General features: G+C 42.1%; 1 protein-coding gene across 9 annotated transcripts in view; it reads left to right on the top strand.

Annotated features, from left to right (window-relative positions):
• The window catches only part of APP (amyloid beta precursor protein), a gene marked incomplete at both ends in the record, with an annotated part of 251,553 nt that overhangs the window by 45,809 nt on the left and 189,851 nt on the right, over positions 1-15,893 (top strand). For 7 of the 9 annotated variants that reach the window (XM_084232426.1, XM_084232425.1, XM_084232424.1 and 4 more), the window contains one exon: positions 14,730-14,897. The exons of the other annotated variants lie outside the window; for them this stretch is intronic. In XM_084232426.1, the coding sequence (XP_084088552.1) occupies positions 14,730-14,897 (168 nt within the window). The remainder of the gene's footprint in view (positions 1-14,729; positions 14,898-15,893) is intronic. 9 annotated transcript variants of the gene reach the window in all.

Here is a 15,893-nt window from a genome sequence, read left to right as displayed (position 1 = left end):
AATGGGGGGCTGGGAAGTTGAAGTTCTCAAAACTCCCCCAGTAGGTGCCTGAAACTGTGGTTAGTACCAACCCTGTATATAATAATTTTTTTCCTAGAGAAACGTACTTAGGATAAAGTTTAATTTATAAATTAGCGCAGCAAGAGATGAATAATAATCATAGAGCAGTGATAGCAATATACTGTAATAAAAGTTTTGTGAATGTGGTATCTCTCTAGCTCTCAAAATAATCCCATTGTATGCAGGTGATGTGTAAGGATGAGGTTAACTAAACCACAGAAAGCAAAAGCGTGAATGGGGGGGACCACCGTCTGTTAGCTAAAGTGGGGACTAGGAATCCTTGTTCCACATATGTGAGGTGTTGAGCTATTATCTTTTACTTTAAGAGATAGAACTTGGAGGAACCGCATTTGGAGTCCTGGCCTCCCACAGTTTCCCCATTGTCGCTCTGCCATTGCCTTCATGTAGATCATGTCCTGATTCCCCAACAGCCAGCTGGATACTGTCCTCGCTTAGAGATAAGGACGCCACGGCTCAGACGCTGTGTCACTGTAACCCTCCTGCCAAGTCTTTGCAAGAGTAAAACTCCATGCTTTTGGCTCCTGATCTTCTGTTGTTTCTGCAACAATTATTTATGTAGCCAAGAAAATAACATCAGTGCCTTCGCTGCTGCCTCCCTTTCAGTTATTTTCTCTTCATATTGTTGTCCTTATCCGGATAGGAAAGGCAATTTGAACACCTCTTATTGTGAGTCTTTCATCTCTAGAAACGGAAAGCTTCTTTGAGAACTGCCTTAGTGCCTTATTTAAGGATAATCTACCTGTGCTTATCAGGCAAATAGTCTGAACTTGAATCCGAGTATTCTTCAATGTAACAACCCTAGAGGAAAGGAAATGAACTTGGCTTACACAAAAAAGTGGCAAATTACCACAACACAGTGTGAACAGTGACCACAAGCGCTGTTTGAAAGTGATCATAGATTTTTTTCACATCAATTTAATATTCTTCCTGAATTTCTATTATGTCTACAAAACAGTTTTCTCCTATACCAAAAGTCCTAATAATAAAGAGAAATGATCGTGAGAGTTATAGGCAAACAGGAATGGTAGATAAGTCAATATTATGGGATTTTGAAGGGAAATAAGCCAAAAGACATAATGTAAATATCCTTTCTGCTTATCAACACTAAGATATTTCATGTTCTTTTCCTGAAATACTTCTACAAACATTATAAAAATAGAAAGGCAAAGTTTTAGGAACAGGAATTCTTTGCTGTCCATTCACTTATAAGTATTTGAGCTTTTATTCCAGGTAATGTGCTTGTGTAAAAACTTCCTTATTCCCACAGGTTTACGTGGCTTCTGACTGTACATAAACATGACTGTACATAAGTGTGTGTATGTGCATTTGTAGGAAGAGATAAGAGCAAAAGTATGTGGTCAGTGTCTGAATTTCTCTCTCACCTTTCCTGTAGTAAATTCTCTTATTTCCTCTTCGTTCTCTTCTCTCTCACCTGATCTCTTCTGATGTGGCTTACTTCAGAAAGATTTACACAAAACATTATTATTATTATTATTATTATTATTATTCATCGTGCTCACAAAACAGTCCTTCTTTTCTCCAATTTTCCTCACCATGGTTCCAGTTACCCAGTGTGAATGAGGTCCAGAAATTTTATATCCAACCAGATATTTTGAGGGGGTATAAGGGGAGTAGAAAGAAAGGGGGACAGAGTAGGTCAGCACACACGTGGGGGAAGAGAAGAAATAAAGAGGGAAAGAAATAAGAATTTAAAATCTTTAGAAATTTGCTCTTATTTGTTTCCTAATCACGTTAACATAAGCCTTGTGTTCTCGAAAATCCATTGCAGTGCTGTTGATAAAGTAAGTGTTCATTTAGACACTTTGGAGCTGTGAGCTTAGAGACCAGTGAATACGGTATTGTATGAGCTTAGAGACCAGTGAATACGGTATTGCATCAGTGTAACCGTGCCAGGTGATGAGGGAGGTATCAGGGTTACCATGGCAACACAGTCTCTTCTGAAGAAGTAAGAGGAATGACCTAGGAGTGTTCAGAACAATTTGACTTGCAAATTATGTGGGGATAGTGTATTCCCAGGCAATGCCATAAAGAATACCTTTAGCTCATAACTGTCTGCTTACGTGCCTATGTCTACGCACTAAGCCCAGGTCATGTTGAAAGCTTTAACTTTGGGAGTGGTTTGGTGCCACATGGGTGAAGTCTGGTATGATCTTAATGTGAGGTGTTACATGAGGGAAGTGCATGGCCCAACATTCCAGAACTCCATGCTTCCCTGCACTCACCCCACCCTTCTCTCTGCAATGCCTACTTCTTGCAAGGGCGGGGCTGGTGCTGTGTGTGTGGCAAGAACCCCGCACTGCTTATGCTACGGAGGGCTGTGTTCTTAGTGGCATGTATGTGTGGTTGGTGGTAACACCTGCATGTCCTTTTCTGGGAGAAGCATAATCAGAAAGATTTTATAATGATAGTGTGCAGTGGGAGCAGGACACCCTCTCTCTGCTCTAGACTATCTTTGGATGTCACGTATTTCCTTTTTAAAAATATGTCAAGTGAGAACAACATACATTCCATTTAAAAATAATGCTCTGCATTTTAAGCAACTTGTTTACCATTTACACACATATAAAGAGAAAGTGGTTAAGAAGCCACAAAATCTGTCAGAGTTAAAGTTTGCAGTGATTGTTTGCCTTCTCCTTAAAAGCATCTTATCTATTCTGATCCTTCCTTTCCAGTGGAGGAGATAAAACCAAAAGTATATTATGGATCTGGTGCCATAACTGAGCTATTAGCTTATCAGTTCCCTGCTTCCTACAATACATTAAATGTCAAATATCAGATTTCTAGATATAAAATATACAATTATCAGATTTCTAGATATATATGTATTCATATAAAATGAACAACCTTTTTCTGACACCACATATGTGAATCTCAACAATTACTCCCTTTTCAGTTTGTCTAAAGACCAAAAGGAAGTGATATGTGTGCAATAAGATTCATCAAAGATAAAACGAGCAATAAATTGACAAACAGCATTTATGATTGTATTGTTGTAAATGTCTGCAAATGTTTGAGGCAGCACTGCCCACTAGAAGGATAAGGTAAGCCACATAGGTAATTAAACATTTTCTCAGAACCACATTAGAAAAAAAGTATAAAGAGACCATTGGAATTAATTTTCATAATATCTTATTTAACCCAGTGATTATTATTTCAGCATATAAATATTACTGAGTTAGGTATTACACAATGTCCCTCTCATTTTAAGTCATCACATTTTTAGTTGGGACACCAGTTTGATATTTAGAGTGCATAAAATTTACGGTCCAAAAAAGTAGATTTGCTTACTCAAGTTGCTTAAAAGGTTTTCAATAATGGGATCAAATAATTGTTTTAGAACTTAAAATTTTACTAATTATAGTATTTTTTAAAAGATTTATTTATTTATGCATATAAGAGCTGGGGTGTAGGCCAGAGGTGTGTGGGGGGGATGGTGAGAAGATTCACCAGAGACAGAGTGGGGAGCAGAACAGGCGGATCTACTCAAATACACTCCTGAGGGGAGCAGCCGGTGAGACAGGAGAGGTCTGCTGCACCATGTGGGTTAGCTCCCTGGCCAGGGATTGAACTTATACTGCAGTGGTGGCTGCTGATAGCTTCATAGTGCTGAGATTTAACTCCTTGTGCCACCAGGGAGGCCCTACTAATTACTGTTAAATGAAAAATTCGGATCATCAGTTGAGCTAGCGAGTGCCTTCTCATGAGCTCAGGGTCTTCAACAGAACAATCCTTTTCTGACACCACATAAGGGGTGCAATTTTCAGCTACACCGTAGCAGAGGTGTTTCAAGGTGGCAGACAGTAAGATCCCCTAGGCTAACAGTAGGAAAAACAGAAAAATGAATTTGGGGGGATACTGTTGTACCACAAACTGTGTGGGGTTAAGGGGTGCCTGACTGGGAGGGTTCCATACAGAATTTTATTCAAGCACAAGGTCTTATTGCTTAAAAACTTTTGCAGGCTGTTAACTGCATCAGAGTTTCCACGCAGCAGAAGGACATTTCTTCTGAAATGTCACTGATGGGCGGTTACCCATCCTCGGAAGTGGCTGTTTGGAGAGGCTAATTCGGTGATGGTCTCTGCAAACCCTCTTCATTTTCTTGTTTGTGGGCTCTTCCTTGTGATTTTCCTTCAGCTCTGTCTTCCACCCTTTTTTCCCCATGGTGCTTAAAGTTCCCTGATAAAGTTTTGTTTCCCTCCAAAGTCACCTCTCTTTAGTATTTTAGTGTTTATCTCAAAATGTGGGTACATCATTCTAGATGTGATTTGACAAGGCAAGATTTCCTGTGTCCATCTGGGGCCCTGTATGTATAGAGTATGAGCATTTTTGCCCCTTTCTTCATTTCTGGGAACCTTGGGGGCTTTTTCTGAAGAAATTGATGCCTAGTTATGCCGTTCTGTCCTGTGCTATTTCAAAAAATTACTTCAAGCAAAATACAGAATCTAGTATACACCTCACCAATTGAATTTGAGAAGGTTCTACCATCTGAAATAATTTGAATCTTGATTCCATCATTTGTTATTTCAGTGACTCCCAGGAAACATGCCTGTCTGGATTTTTCTCACTCGATTAATGTAAAGCCACAGCCCACCCCCAATTCAGTGACTTAAAATAATAACCATTTATTGTGGCTCACAGGTCTGTGGGTCCATTGATTTTGGCAGAACTTGGGCCAGATTTGATAGGAAACAGTTAAACTTTAGAAATTGTACATATAGAAATAGCTGTTGTATCAAAAATGGAGAGCAGTAATAGAATTTGCTGTTTCTGTGTCACATTATATTCCGAATGCTCATCTGCCCTAGGTGTCAGAACAAGTGCAAATCATACTAGAAAATTGTCTGTTTGTTATTATCAAGTTTCTTTACAATGAATGCCATTCAGACAGAGTCTCCAAGGAGCCCAGTTCTCAAGTCCTCCAGCTTGTTAGCAATCAGCTGGACTGAAATGTGATAACTCACTCTGGAATAAGATTTTTAGCAAAGTATCTTCATTTGATATTTGATTTAATTTCTCTATCAGTAACCCCTCTCTGTGTGTGCATGTGTGTGTTGTGTTACTGCTATAATTAGTGTGTGACTGTGTGGTACCCCGGAAACCCCAAACTTGCCCTCCGTAAAGGAGTCTGGCCATTCTTGCACATAAAGACAAAACATACATACTCTTAGTGTAAAAGCACTTGAATAAGACATGTACATAGAGAGAAGAAAGGATAATAGTTTTCCAGTGAAACACCCATCCCATCGTGGGTAAAGGCCCAGATAAGCAAGGTCAGCCCAAAGCAGGACCACTGAGGCCTAAAGGCATCTCCTGGTGGGGACCCACAGTAAGGGAGTGAAAAGGGCAGGTGAATCTGGGATGAAAGGAGCAAAATCAAAGTACAAATCGAGGTAACAGCTGCCACTGTCATCAGTCTTCCCACATGTCTCTCCTCCACCTGTCTCTACCAAATCTTCCAAGTCCCTGATGCAAATCTAAAGTCGAGAAGCTGGGCCTCCCTGGTGGGGCAAGGGATTAAGATGCAACCTATGAAGCTATCTGCAGCCTCTGCAACACGCATTCAATCCCCAGCCAGGGAGCTACCCACATGGCACAGCAGACCTTTCCTGACTCACCCGCTGTTCCCCTCAGCAGTGTATTTCAGTTGCTCTGCCTGTTCTGCTCCCCACTGTGTCTCTGGTGAATCCTCTCACTCCCCCACACATCTGGCCTGTACCCCAGTTCTTGTATGCATAAATGAATAAATCTTCAAAAAAAAATAAAGTCAAGAAGCAAGTGAGGCCTTCTCCAGGTGTCTCCCCAGTGCCCACCTGCCTTCTGTGTTATACAGCTTCACCTGGCCGCTCAGCTCTGCCCCTCAGTAAGTGTGGCAGGGAACATGCTACCTCCTCTTTTGGGGGAAGTGTCCCCGTTACACCATTAGCACCGATACTGCATACTACACAGCTAACTAGAGGGTAGGTATAAACATGGGGATATGTGTTTGTAGGTGGTCGCTCCTGTCAAAAAACTAGAAAACTTAGATTAAATAATATTAGGGTTGATGAACATTAGAATTCAGTTGGAATAGTGGGAATTTTGAAGCCCTACTTCACAGGTTCGGTGGACTGAAAGAACTAATTTAGGAGAAAATTTTGCATTTGCATTTCAGGGGAGATTTCTTAAGGAAGAAGCTCCCCAGGGCTACTACATGTAAACTTCTAGTTATTTAAACTTTTAAATGCAGATTAAACATTTAAACTGTGGACTTGCTTCCCCTTTTATACTTTACTTAGGTGAAAAATTAATTTTTTAAAAACCATTAATAGTGAGCTGCAAAAAGCTCCTGGCACAGACGAGGGAAAGTGACTCAAAAATAATATTCAATGTTAAAAATAAAAAAGCTTGAGAATTAGCTAACTGGCTTGTGATGACAAAAGCAAGGGTGGGTTGTGGAGAGACTTGATTAGAAGAAGCCTGTTGTCTTTATCTGGGTGGATGTGGAAGATATTTAACTATTTCCAAAGTAAAGGCACATTGCACACATTTGTACGTTGTGTAGTGTGTATAGGATCTATAGATGTAGGTATATCTATATGTAGGCTATATGTACATGTCTCTACATATTTCTCCATATATGTCTATATAGGTGCATGCAGTTAAATTACAGAGCATTCACTGTTTAAGTCAAAATGGACATTAATTGAACCATAGTTTTTGAGGCAAATAATTTGGTTGACATCCACGAGGCTCTATTTTTTTAAATTCCAGTTTTATATCTGTTCCAGACTTAATCAACAGAGGTCATATTTTCCTCAACCAGTGATCCCTTATCATTTGAAGCCAATAGGGCCCCCCAAAAGAACGTCAAATTTCAAGGAGTGAAATATGTGGGTTAGTTCTCTGTGAGGAATCTTTTTTCATTTTTGTGGCAAGTGATTTTGGGGGGGGGGCATTTAAAGGAAAGCCTTACAGATTTTTCCTTTGATGAATGGACATTTGTTTTTTTAAAGATTTATTTATTCATACAAGAACCGGGATACAAGTCAGAGGTATGGGGGCAGTGAGCGGATTCACCAGAGTGGGGAACAGAACAGGCAGACTGACTGAAATACACTGCTGAGGGGAGCAGCGGGCGAGACAGGAGAGGTCTGCTGCACCATGTGGGTTGCTCCCTGGGTGGCCAGAAATCGAATTCGTGCTGCACAGGCTGCGGATAGCTTCACAGTGCTGTGCTTAACCCCTTGCGCTAACAGGGAGGCGCTGTTTATATTAAGTTTTAAGTGATTTACTTATACCCCTTATGAAGGGGCTCACTGTCCAGCCTTTCTTTGTGAGTCTAGAGAACGGTTCATTCCATTGACAATGAAAAATTTGAATGTTTTCTAAAAGTGGACATCATTCTTTCTTGGATCTCCCTAAATATTGATAATTCATTTCATAATTGAATAATAAAGGTTTCTATCACGACAACTCTATTTCCTACTGGACACTAGAAGTAAGAATTTTTGCCAACCTTGTTATGAGATGGAAGGAGATTTGGGTCAATTTTAGGATATCCTTTGAGCAGGATGAAAAACTTTCTAATGTTAAATGATAAAATGCAAAATCAATTTAGTGAAGTGTTCAATGTTCTTAATTCAAGGGAAGACAATCCATGGATTAGAGGCCATTCCTTGCTGGCAGGGAGCAATGTTTCAAGGGACTTGGGGCAAGAAGGGATTTTAGAAAACGTTAGAAAAAGGGGCATGGATGGCTAGGGAGTCAGCAGTTTCCTTATAAGGCTAGCAGGTCCTGTTTGCTAGGTAAGCTGATGGCGAGCTGGAAAAATGTGATTGGTGTATGTTGGATCTTTTTGACAGTTGAGTTGAAGAAATGTGATTGGTGTATGTTATGTCCTTGACAGGTGTTTCTCTTAAGTGCAGGCTGAGTTGGGACTGGGTTTGTCTCATGGCAGGGCCTCTGGGGCAGCCACCATTGTGTGAGTCCCCATGTAAGAATTTACCTTATCAAGATAAGCCCCAGGTCTTGTCCTCATCAAGGAAGATAACTTGTCATTTGACGTCAGTCAACAGAACCTCCCAAATAATATCAAATTTCAAGGAGTGAAATAAGCAGTGGATTAGTTCTCTGAAAGGGACTTTATTTTTCTCTTTCCACTCTTTTTTGTGGCAAATTATTGGTAGCCTGAAACTTGAGCTCTGGCGTAATGGGGCAGCAAGGGGTGCCTGTGCGGAGCATGGCTGACTCTTGCTCAGGTAACTTGAAGCAGTGGGCCGTGTCATAACCATGTCTCCATCTTCTGGCTTCTTGGTCTACTTCGCCATTTTTTTCTCACCACAATTACATGCACACACACACACTCACACAAGGGCAAAACCCTGGAAAATGGCAATTTCATGTTTTAATCTGAGAGTCAGCTGGTCACGTCAACAAAACATTTCCTTGATGGAGGAGTCCCCGCTCTCTTTGCTGCCTCTTCTTAATTCTGTGGCCTCAGAAAATCCTCACCAAGTCTCTTCCTTCCCAGAGTCGGCTCACAGGAATTTATAGATTCTTCCAGCTTTGTAATTCTAATTTTAATTTCAGTTCTCCTCTGTTGGAGATAAAACTGGCAATTACAGATGTTCTGGTTCTGCTTGCGATTTTGTTTTTTGGCATTGAAAGGAAAACCTCACAGATTTTCCTTACGAAGAATGAAAACGTGTTTATGTCAGCTCTAAATGATGCTCTTAATTCCCTCTTGCGAGGGGCTCTCAAATCTTCTATATTGTAATACTAGAGAACAGTTTATTGCATTGAAAATGGAAGTCTGAGTGTTTTCCAAGTAAATTGAAAGGCATTTTTGGGGGGTATAATTGAATTACACTCAGGTGAAGGGAAACTATATGTCATGAAAACACAGATGTAATAGAAATCCTATCACGATGTGTTTTTAAAAAGATATTAGACAAGGATCCAAGGAGAGGAAATTGTGAGATTAAAAAGTAGCAAATACTGCCCTGTATGAGGCCAGCCATTCAGTCCGGCGAGAAGTCTGTTTACATGCAGAAACCAGATGGTTTTCATTAGCCGCAAACCTTAAAAGTACAGAAAACCAGTGCAGCTAGGCTGTGGATGTGTGCCCTGCCCGTACCCACGGACCCTTTCCAGCCCGTGAAACAGAGAGGGCTTTGTTCCCCTTGCCTTTTGGATGGGACTCTGGACGGGGGGAGTCCTGCCAGGCCTGTTCGCGAAGGCATTTTGATCTCCTTGATGATAATAAAGAGAAACTTTTTGGGGAATGGGAACACCCAGCTTGAAAGACAGCAGACCTTGTCCAAGATGCTGGGCTTCACGCGTGAATAACAGCCCTTCTAGGCTGGTCTCTGCAGCCTGACGCACATGAGGTATCTGTATTTCTACTTGTTTGCTTTAACTTCCCCTTAAGTGCTGGAAGGCCATTTTCTTGCTATATTTACAGAGTCCATTTTCACTTGGATTGTGACCCTGACTTTTTTTCTCAGGTAGCACAGGATTGTTTCGAAAAGATTTGCAGCATTTTTAGGTGTTCAGAACCTTCTGTCAGTAGTAGCCTCTTGCTTTTGAGGCAATACTCCATTGTTTTAGCAGTTATGTTGTTCATTGTCTCTGAACACTGCTTTCCCATGGGAAAGCATCTCTCGACTTATGATGTCAGTGGAAAGTCATTCAGTTGACAAGAATTATCGTCACCTTCAGTCTCTGAGAAATGAATAGCCAGTTATACCAGGGTGCCCTTCTTCTAGATGTTGTCTCAGATTTCTGCAAAGCGGCCTTCAGTTACCTTAGCTAATGTGGACATGAGAACAAATTAAAATGGAAGAACTATTTAAATGGTTATAGTTCCTGTCTGCTGGAAGTTTTTGTATTTTTTTCTATTAAAGACAAAAAAATTTAATTCTGCTTTTTAAATTTTTAAAATAAAAACAATCCCACAGCAGATACTGGCATCTGGCAATAACACCAGGGTAAGCCGAACAATTTAAATAGGTGTTTTCAAACTATATTCCCACAAAGGATACCTGGAATCAATGAACTGGCTTGCCTTCTCAACAGGTCCTCACGTCTTCATTTCTAGTTGGGGATACTTTGGTGCAGAGTAATATTACCTCCTGCTAGACCGTTCTGACCAGTTGTTTTCTTGACATTGTGTTGCGCCTGCAAGGCACAGAGCAGTTTCTCTGTGGATGTGGGCGGATGGGTATAGGAGGAGTCCTGGAGCCTCAGTGGCTTTTTCTGGCTTTTAATGATCTCTCTACATCATTTGTAGTGTGGCAACCAGGCGCAGGGCAGGCAGGGAGGCTGGGGGTCAGGAGCTTGGCAGGCCTGCTAGCCTCTGGCTAATTTTTACTCTTCCCTGGGCTCTCTGGCATTCGAGTTCTCTCCTCATCTCTTCTGCACTCTGATGCATGGTCCTCTTCCCCTACATGACCTCTGCCATGAACTCTCTTCTCTGCATCGCCACCCTTACACCCTCAGCCTCCAGGCTCAGGTGTGCCCACTTACCCGCGCCCACACCATGCTCCAGGTGCTGCCATCAGGCATGTGTGTGAGACCACAGCATTCATCATTGATGCTAATACGGGAGGGTGGAAAAAACTAATCACTTCCATTTACCCTACGCATTGTTTTAGATTTATTCGCTTTGGTGTTGTAGGGTAAGGTAAAAAGTATCAGGCTTTTCTGCCCTCCTGCTATTAGGCTAGATGAGGGAACCCTGTGGTCCTGAATGCATGCCTGATGGCAGGTACCTGGGGTGGGTGCACCTGGGCTGAGAGACAGTTTATAAGGGCGGCGTCATGGGGACATCAGCAAAAGCCAAGAACGAGCAGAAGCCGAGAGAGAAGCCAAGAGAACGTGAGAGAAGGCCGGAGAGCCCAGAGTGAAGACTTGCTGGGGGCTGGGAGGCCTACCAGCCTCCCGGCCCCCCAGCACCCCTGCCTGCTGTGTACCCGGTAAATCCCAATAAAAGCCTGAAAAGCCACTGAGGGCTCCAGGACTCTCTCCTCCTTTACCCCGTCTGCTGGATTATAGAAAACCCGCACTGTGGCCCATTCCTGACCTTACAGGTGTCCTCTAATACGAGGTTCATCTACTCATCAAAGCCAGCTGTCCCATGTTTCCTCGCCCATCCAGCCTGACCGAGATGTATTTTGCAAATACCTGATGTGTGGGCCTGATGGGTGATCCCTGGCCCTGGCCACGGTACACCATGGTGGACGCTCACTGAGAAAGGTCTCCTGAAAGTTAGGAATAAGTACTTTTAGAATCATTTTGACAAAGTAGACATTTTTACTAGCAGCAAATAACTTACACTTGGGCCTAAAGATTTCAGTTTTAAGAGTGTCCCTATTAATAGGCTCTGAACAGGGCCCTGTGTGTGACTTACTAGCTGTTTCCTTGAGACTTCATTCAGAAAAAGGGATTTGAGTAAACCTATGGGCCCTGGATGAAGTATTCTCTCCTGTGCGACCACCTTGTGGGGATGTACCGAAGTGAAAATGGACTTTTCAGAGCAAATTGGCTGGAAAGTGGCTGGCAGTGATTTTTCTACTGACTGAACATCAGTGTGGGCTGTTCTTAGCAACCAGGCTTTGTCTCTTAAATGGGTTATTTGATGCAGGTGAGGCTCTTGTGGGTTGTTTGTCTTGTTTTAATTAACTGAGCCAGGGATAGGTTATTTAAAACGTGGAATTCTTCACAGGTGGGCTTCAATAAGAATAGAAAAACTTCTGGTTCAGTTTGTATCTCCCAACTAATTGCTCTGATCGCCTTGTACACACCTGGTGTTGCTTTGGAAAATAATTTTGTCCAAGAAGCATGTTTTCGTGATTTAAGTATTTGTGAAGAGGCTGTTGTTATGTCAAATGTTATAGATATATACAGCCAATTTTATAATTTTTGGTGTAGTAATTTGTCCCGATTGTTGAGGAATCAAATTTGAGAGAACAGGGCCTGCTAATGATTAAGTATATAAATATTCTTTTTATTAATAAATTTTATTTTTATATTCCCTATACAATTGCAACCCCCCCATTCTGATCCCAATCCCTCCCCTCCCACCCCCCACCCCCCAAAAAGTGTCTCTGTTTCAGTTTTTTGTTGATTCTGATTTTCACTTTCTTATAAGTATATAAATATTTTTTAATATTAGCTCTCATCTGCTGGATAACTCAGAAGCTACTGAAGCCTGTGATTTTTTTTTTTTAAGGGTTGTTTAAAATCCTATTTTTTTTAAGGATTTTTTTTTTTTAATTTATGCATACAGGAATGGGATGTAGGCCAAAGATACGGGAGGTAAGAGGACTCACCAGAGACAGAGTGGGGAGCAGAACAGGCAGATCTACTGAAATACACTGCTGAGGGGAGCACTGGGCGAGACCAGAGAGGTCTGCTTCACCATGTGGGTCAGCTCCTTGGCCAGGAATTGAACTCATGCCACAGTGGCTGTAATAGCTTGATAGCACTGAGACTTTAACCCCTATGCCACCAGGAAGCCCATAAACTCCTATTGTTAAAGTGAAGAGATGATAGGCAACTTAAGATATTTTCCAGAAGTATGATAAGGCCGTCTTCAATTCATATGAAGAGATGTGAAAAAGATCAACACTGTTTGGCCTTTGACATATACATTTGTGCAAACAGATGGCATTAAAATAACTGTGTAGTCAACTGGCCTGGCTGCTGGTGTTACATCTGGCAATGTAGGGCAAACTTCTTAAAGCACCTTACAAATTAGAACTAGAAAGGTAGAAAATGTACCTAAAACATATTTTTAGAGATTTTACCAACAGCTTTTGTACTCAAATCTGTGATAGGACTCAGTAGGGTTCAATGTGAGATTTTCTCTTTTTTTTTTTTTTTTTCTTTTAAGGCTATAAATTCTCAGTTGGACAAGAAATATAGGAAGATGACTAGAATGGGCAGATGTTTGAGCTGATGTTCCATTCTTGTGGGAAGAAATGTGAGGAGATTGTTCCTTTAGCTGAAATCTCTCTAGACAGTGTTGCTGGGCATTTTGTTTATTCTCACATGAGCAGTTTTCAGGGGTATCAGTTACTCTAGAATCACCCAGTTCTTGGTACCATCATTGCTGCGTCATGATGAACTCTTGGTGGCTGGAGAACAGGCCTTTCCTCAGCAGCGCGGCTTGACAAGGGAAGAATTATCTTGCTTGATGTGTCTTTTGATTCTTTGGTTTTGAATCACACTTTTAACATTCATGGGTTTCTTTTTCATCTCCAGCTAACTTTTTCTTTTTGAGGTATCAGGATCTGTTAAGGGCACCTATCCCAGAACTTCCATTTTCCCTCTTGAAAATGTTGCTAGGAAGTCATTCCTGTGTGCAGAAGGGTTTGAAAGTAAAGAAGGTCCCCTTTTTAGAGTTATTTTCGTGAAATGATCTATTGCCTGCACTGGTAATAGCTAAGAGCTCGCTGGGCTCTGAATGAGACCTTCTCGGCTCCTTGAAGTAAGGTGGGGAAAGTGGGTCACCAGCATCCCTCAGCTACTCTTAAGTGCTGAGAGAGATAACCAGAGAATGTTCTGGCAAAAACGAGGTTAGCAGTGGTGCGCAGCAAGGCACAGGGCAGGTTTTCTATCGATTTGGGAGACAGGTAAAGGAGAGTCCTAGAAACCTGCGTGATTTTTACAGGTTTTTAATGATTTCCCTACACCATTTGTAGTGAGTCAAGCCCACAGACTAGCAAGGCTGGAGGCCGGGGAGCCAGGAGGCTGGCAGGCCTCCCTGCCCCGGGCGAATCTTTACTTTTGGGGCTCTCTGGTGTCATCCTGCCTCTCTGTACTAACTCGTCCTGTCGTAGCCGTCCTTTGCCACACACTGGTCTGTGTGACGCTGCTCTCCTAGCCTCAGCCTCCATGCTCAGGTGCGCCCACTTAAAATACATGTATGTCCACACCACACTCGAGATGTCCACCGTCAGGCATGCATGCCCCAAGCCCACAGTCCCAATCGCCTCCTGCATTCATGCCGCAGGTGAGAGCCACAGAGGCCAACGGTGCAAAAGCCTGAGCATCTTCATTTCCCCTACAAGCAGGCAATACATTCGCCTACACTGTTGATGGCAAGTTCTGCAGTGAATTTTTCTGTTCAGAAAATGACAGTGTTCCTCGGTAACTAACAATGCATGCTACCTAGGGGCCCTTGGCCCTGGGAGGTGACCCCGGGCAAGCCACACGCTCAGACCTGGCCAACGCCAGACTTGGCCTCATTCTTTGTGTGAGTCAGTGGAGGTTATTTTGAGGATGTGCTTTCCTCCAGGGGGTTACATATATATCAGAAAAACATTGTATTTTATTGCCAGAAGCTTTTGGTAGGTACTGTAAAATCTGCTACGGGAAAATGTGTAAACTCTTACCTCAATGAATTCCTCTCACTATTGCTAATATTTTCTTCTATTTCTATGGGTAAAGAAAAAGAAGCATGGGTCGGAGATTGAGGTGCCTGGAATAATACCTACCAGAGCAACGCTGGAGGCAGGGCTCCCTCAAATTGAGAATTAGCAAGAATCATTCTTTTTGGTCTCGTTGCCTGATGCTTCCTTTCCGGCCCTCCCCGACCTCTGCTCCAGAGCTACAGGTTCTTATGTCCGACCTTGCTTTTGCAGGTGCCCACCGACGGCAATGCCGGCCTGCTCGCCGAGCCCCAGGTCGCCATGTTCTGCGGCAAACTGAACATGCACATGAACGTGCAGAATGGAAAATGGGAGTCGGATCCATCTGGGACCAAGACCTGCATCGGCACCAAGGAGGGCATCCTGCAGTACTGCCAGGAGGTAGGCCCCTCCCCTTTGTCGGGTTCCTGGTGCATCCATGCATTTATTTTGTAAAGATTTATTTATTTATGCATACAAGAGCTGGAGTGTAAGCCAGAGGTGGGGGGCTGAGAGGATTCACCAGAGACAGAGTGGGGAGCAGAACAGGTGGATCTACTGAAATATACTACTGAGGGGAGCAGCAGGTGAGACAGGAGAGGTCTGCTGTGCCATGTGACCAGGGATCAAACTCATGATGCAGGGGCTAGCGGTAGCTGATAGCGCTGTCTTTAACCCCTGTACCACCAGCGAGGCCCCCATGCATTTATTTTTAACTTCTTATGTTTTTATATATTTTTTTATCTCTTGCAGTAAAAATCTTGGTTCCTAGTGATTTACCATGCATGCTATTACTATATATACTTGCTGTCCTCTGTACCATGCCTGGATGTTTTTAAAAATATGATCTACAGCAGCAACTATGTCATCCTGAATAAAGCCTCAGATGTCTTGACACTTTTAGCTTTAGATTTTATTTCAGAGTCTGGCTGTGCAGTCAATGTGTTATATTTAAAAGTGGCTAGAAGTAAGTTTATTTATGTTACCAGTTTGATATATTTGAGCTCAGTTATTTCTGTTTGTACTACATTAATTTGGGCCTCTCTTATAGATTTTTTTCTTTTGGAAATATAAAGCATTTATATGGTTAAAACATTGAAAATCTATGAAAAGCTAGCCTCAGAAATCTCACTATTGATAAACATTTTTTTATGGTTTCTAACTGGATCCTCCTTTTCCTTGTAGAGAAAATAACTTACTGTAAACACTACTCTGCATGTTGCTTTTTAAACTTTATATTCTGTAGAGGGAAACCAAAAAAGACATCAGGGGAAAAAAAATAACAATACAAAACACAACAAAACAGAACAAAATCAAACAGACAGTTATAAACCAGAGACATCCTGCAGGGGAGGAGGCGGGAGGAAGGCGCACAGAGGACTGAGGTGATAGTGCACG

Source organism: Talpa europaea (assembly GCF_964194135.1).
Source record: "Talpa europaea genome assembly, chromosome: 4".
Classification (NCBI taxonomy): domain Eukaryota; kingdom Metazoa; phylum Chordata; class Mammalia; order Eulipotyphla; family Talpidae; genus Talpa; species Talpa europaea.
This window is presented reverse-complemented; position numbering and strand designations above follow the sequence as displayed.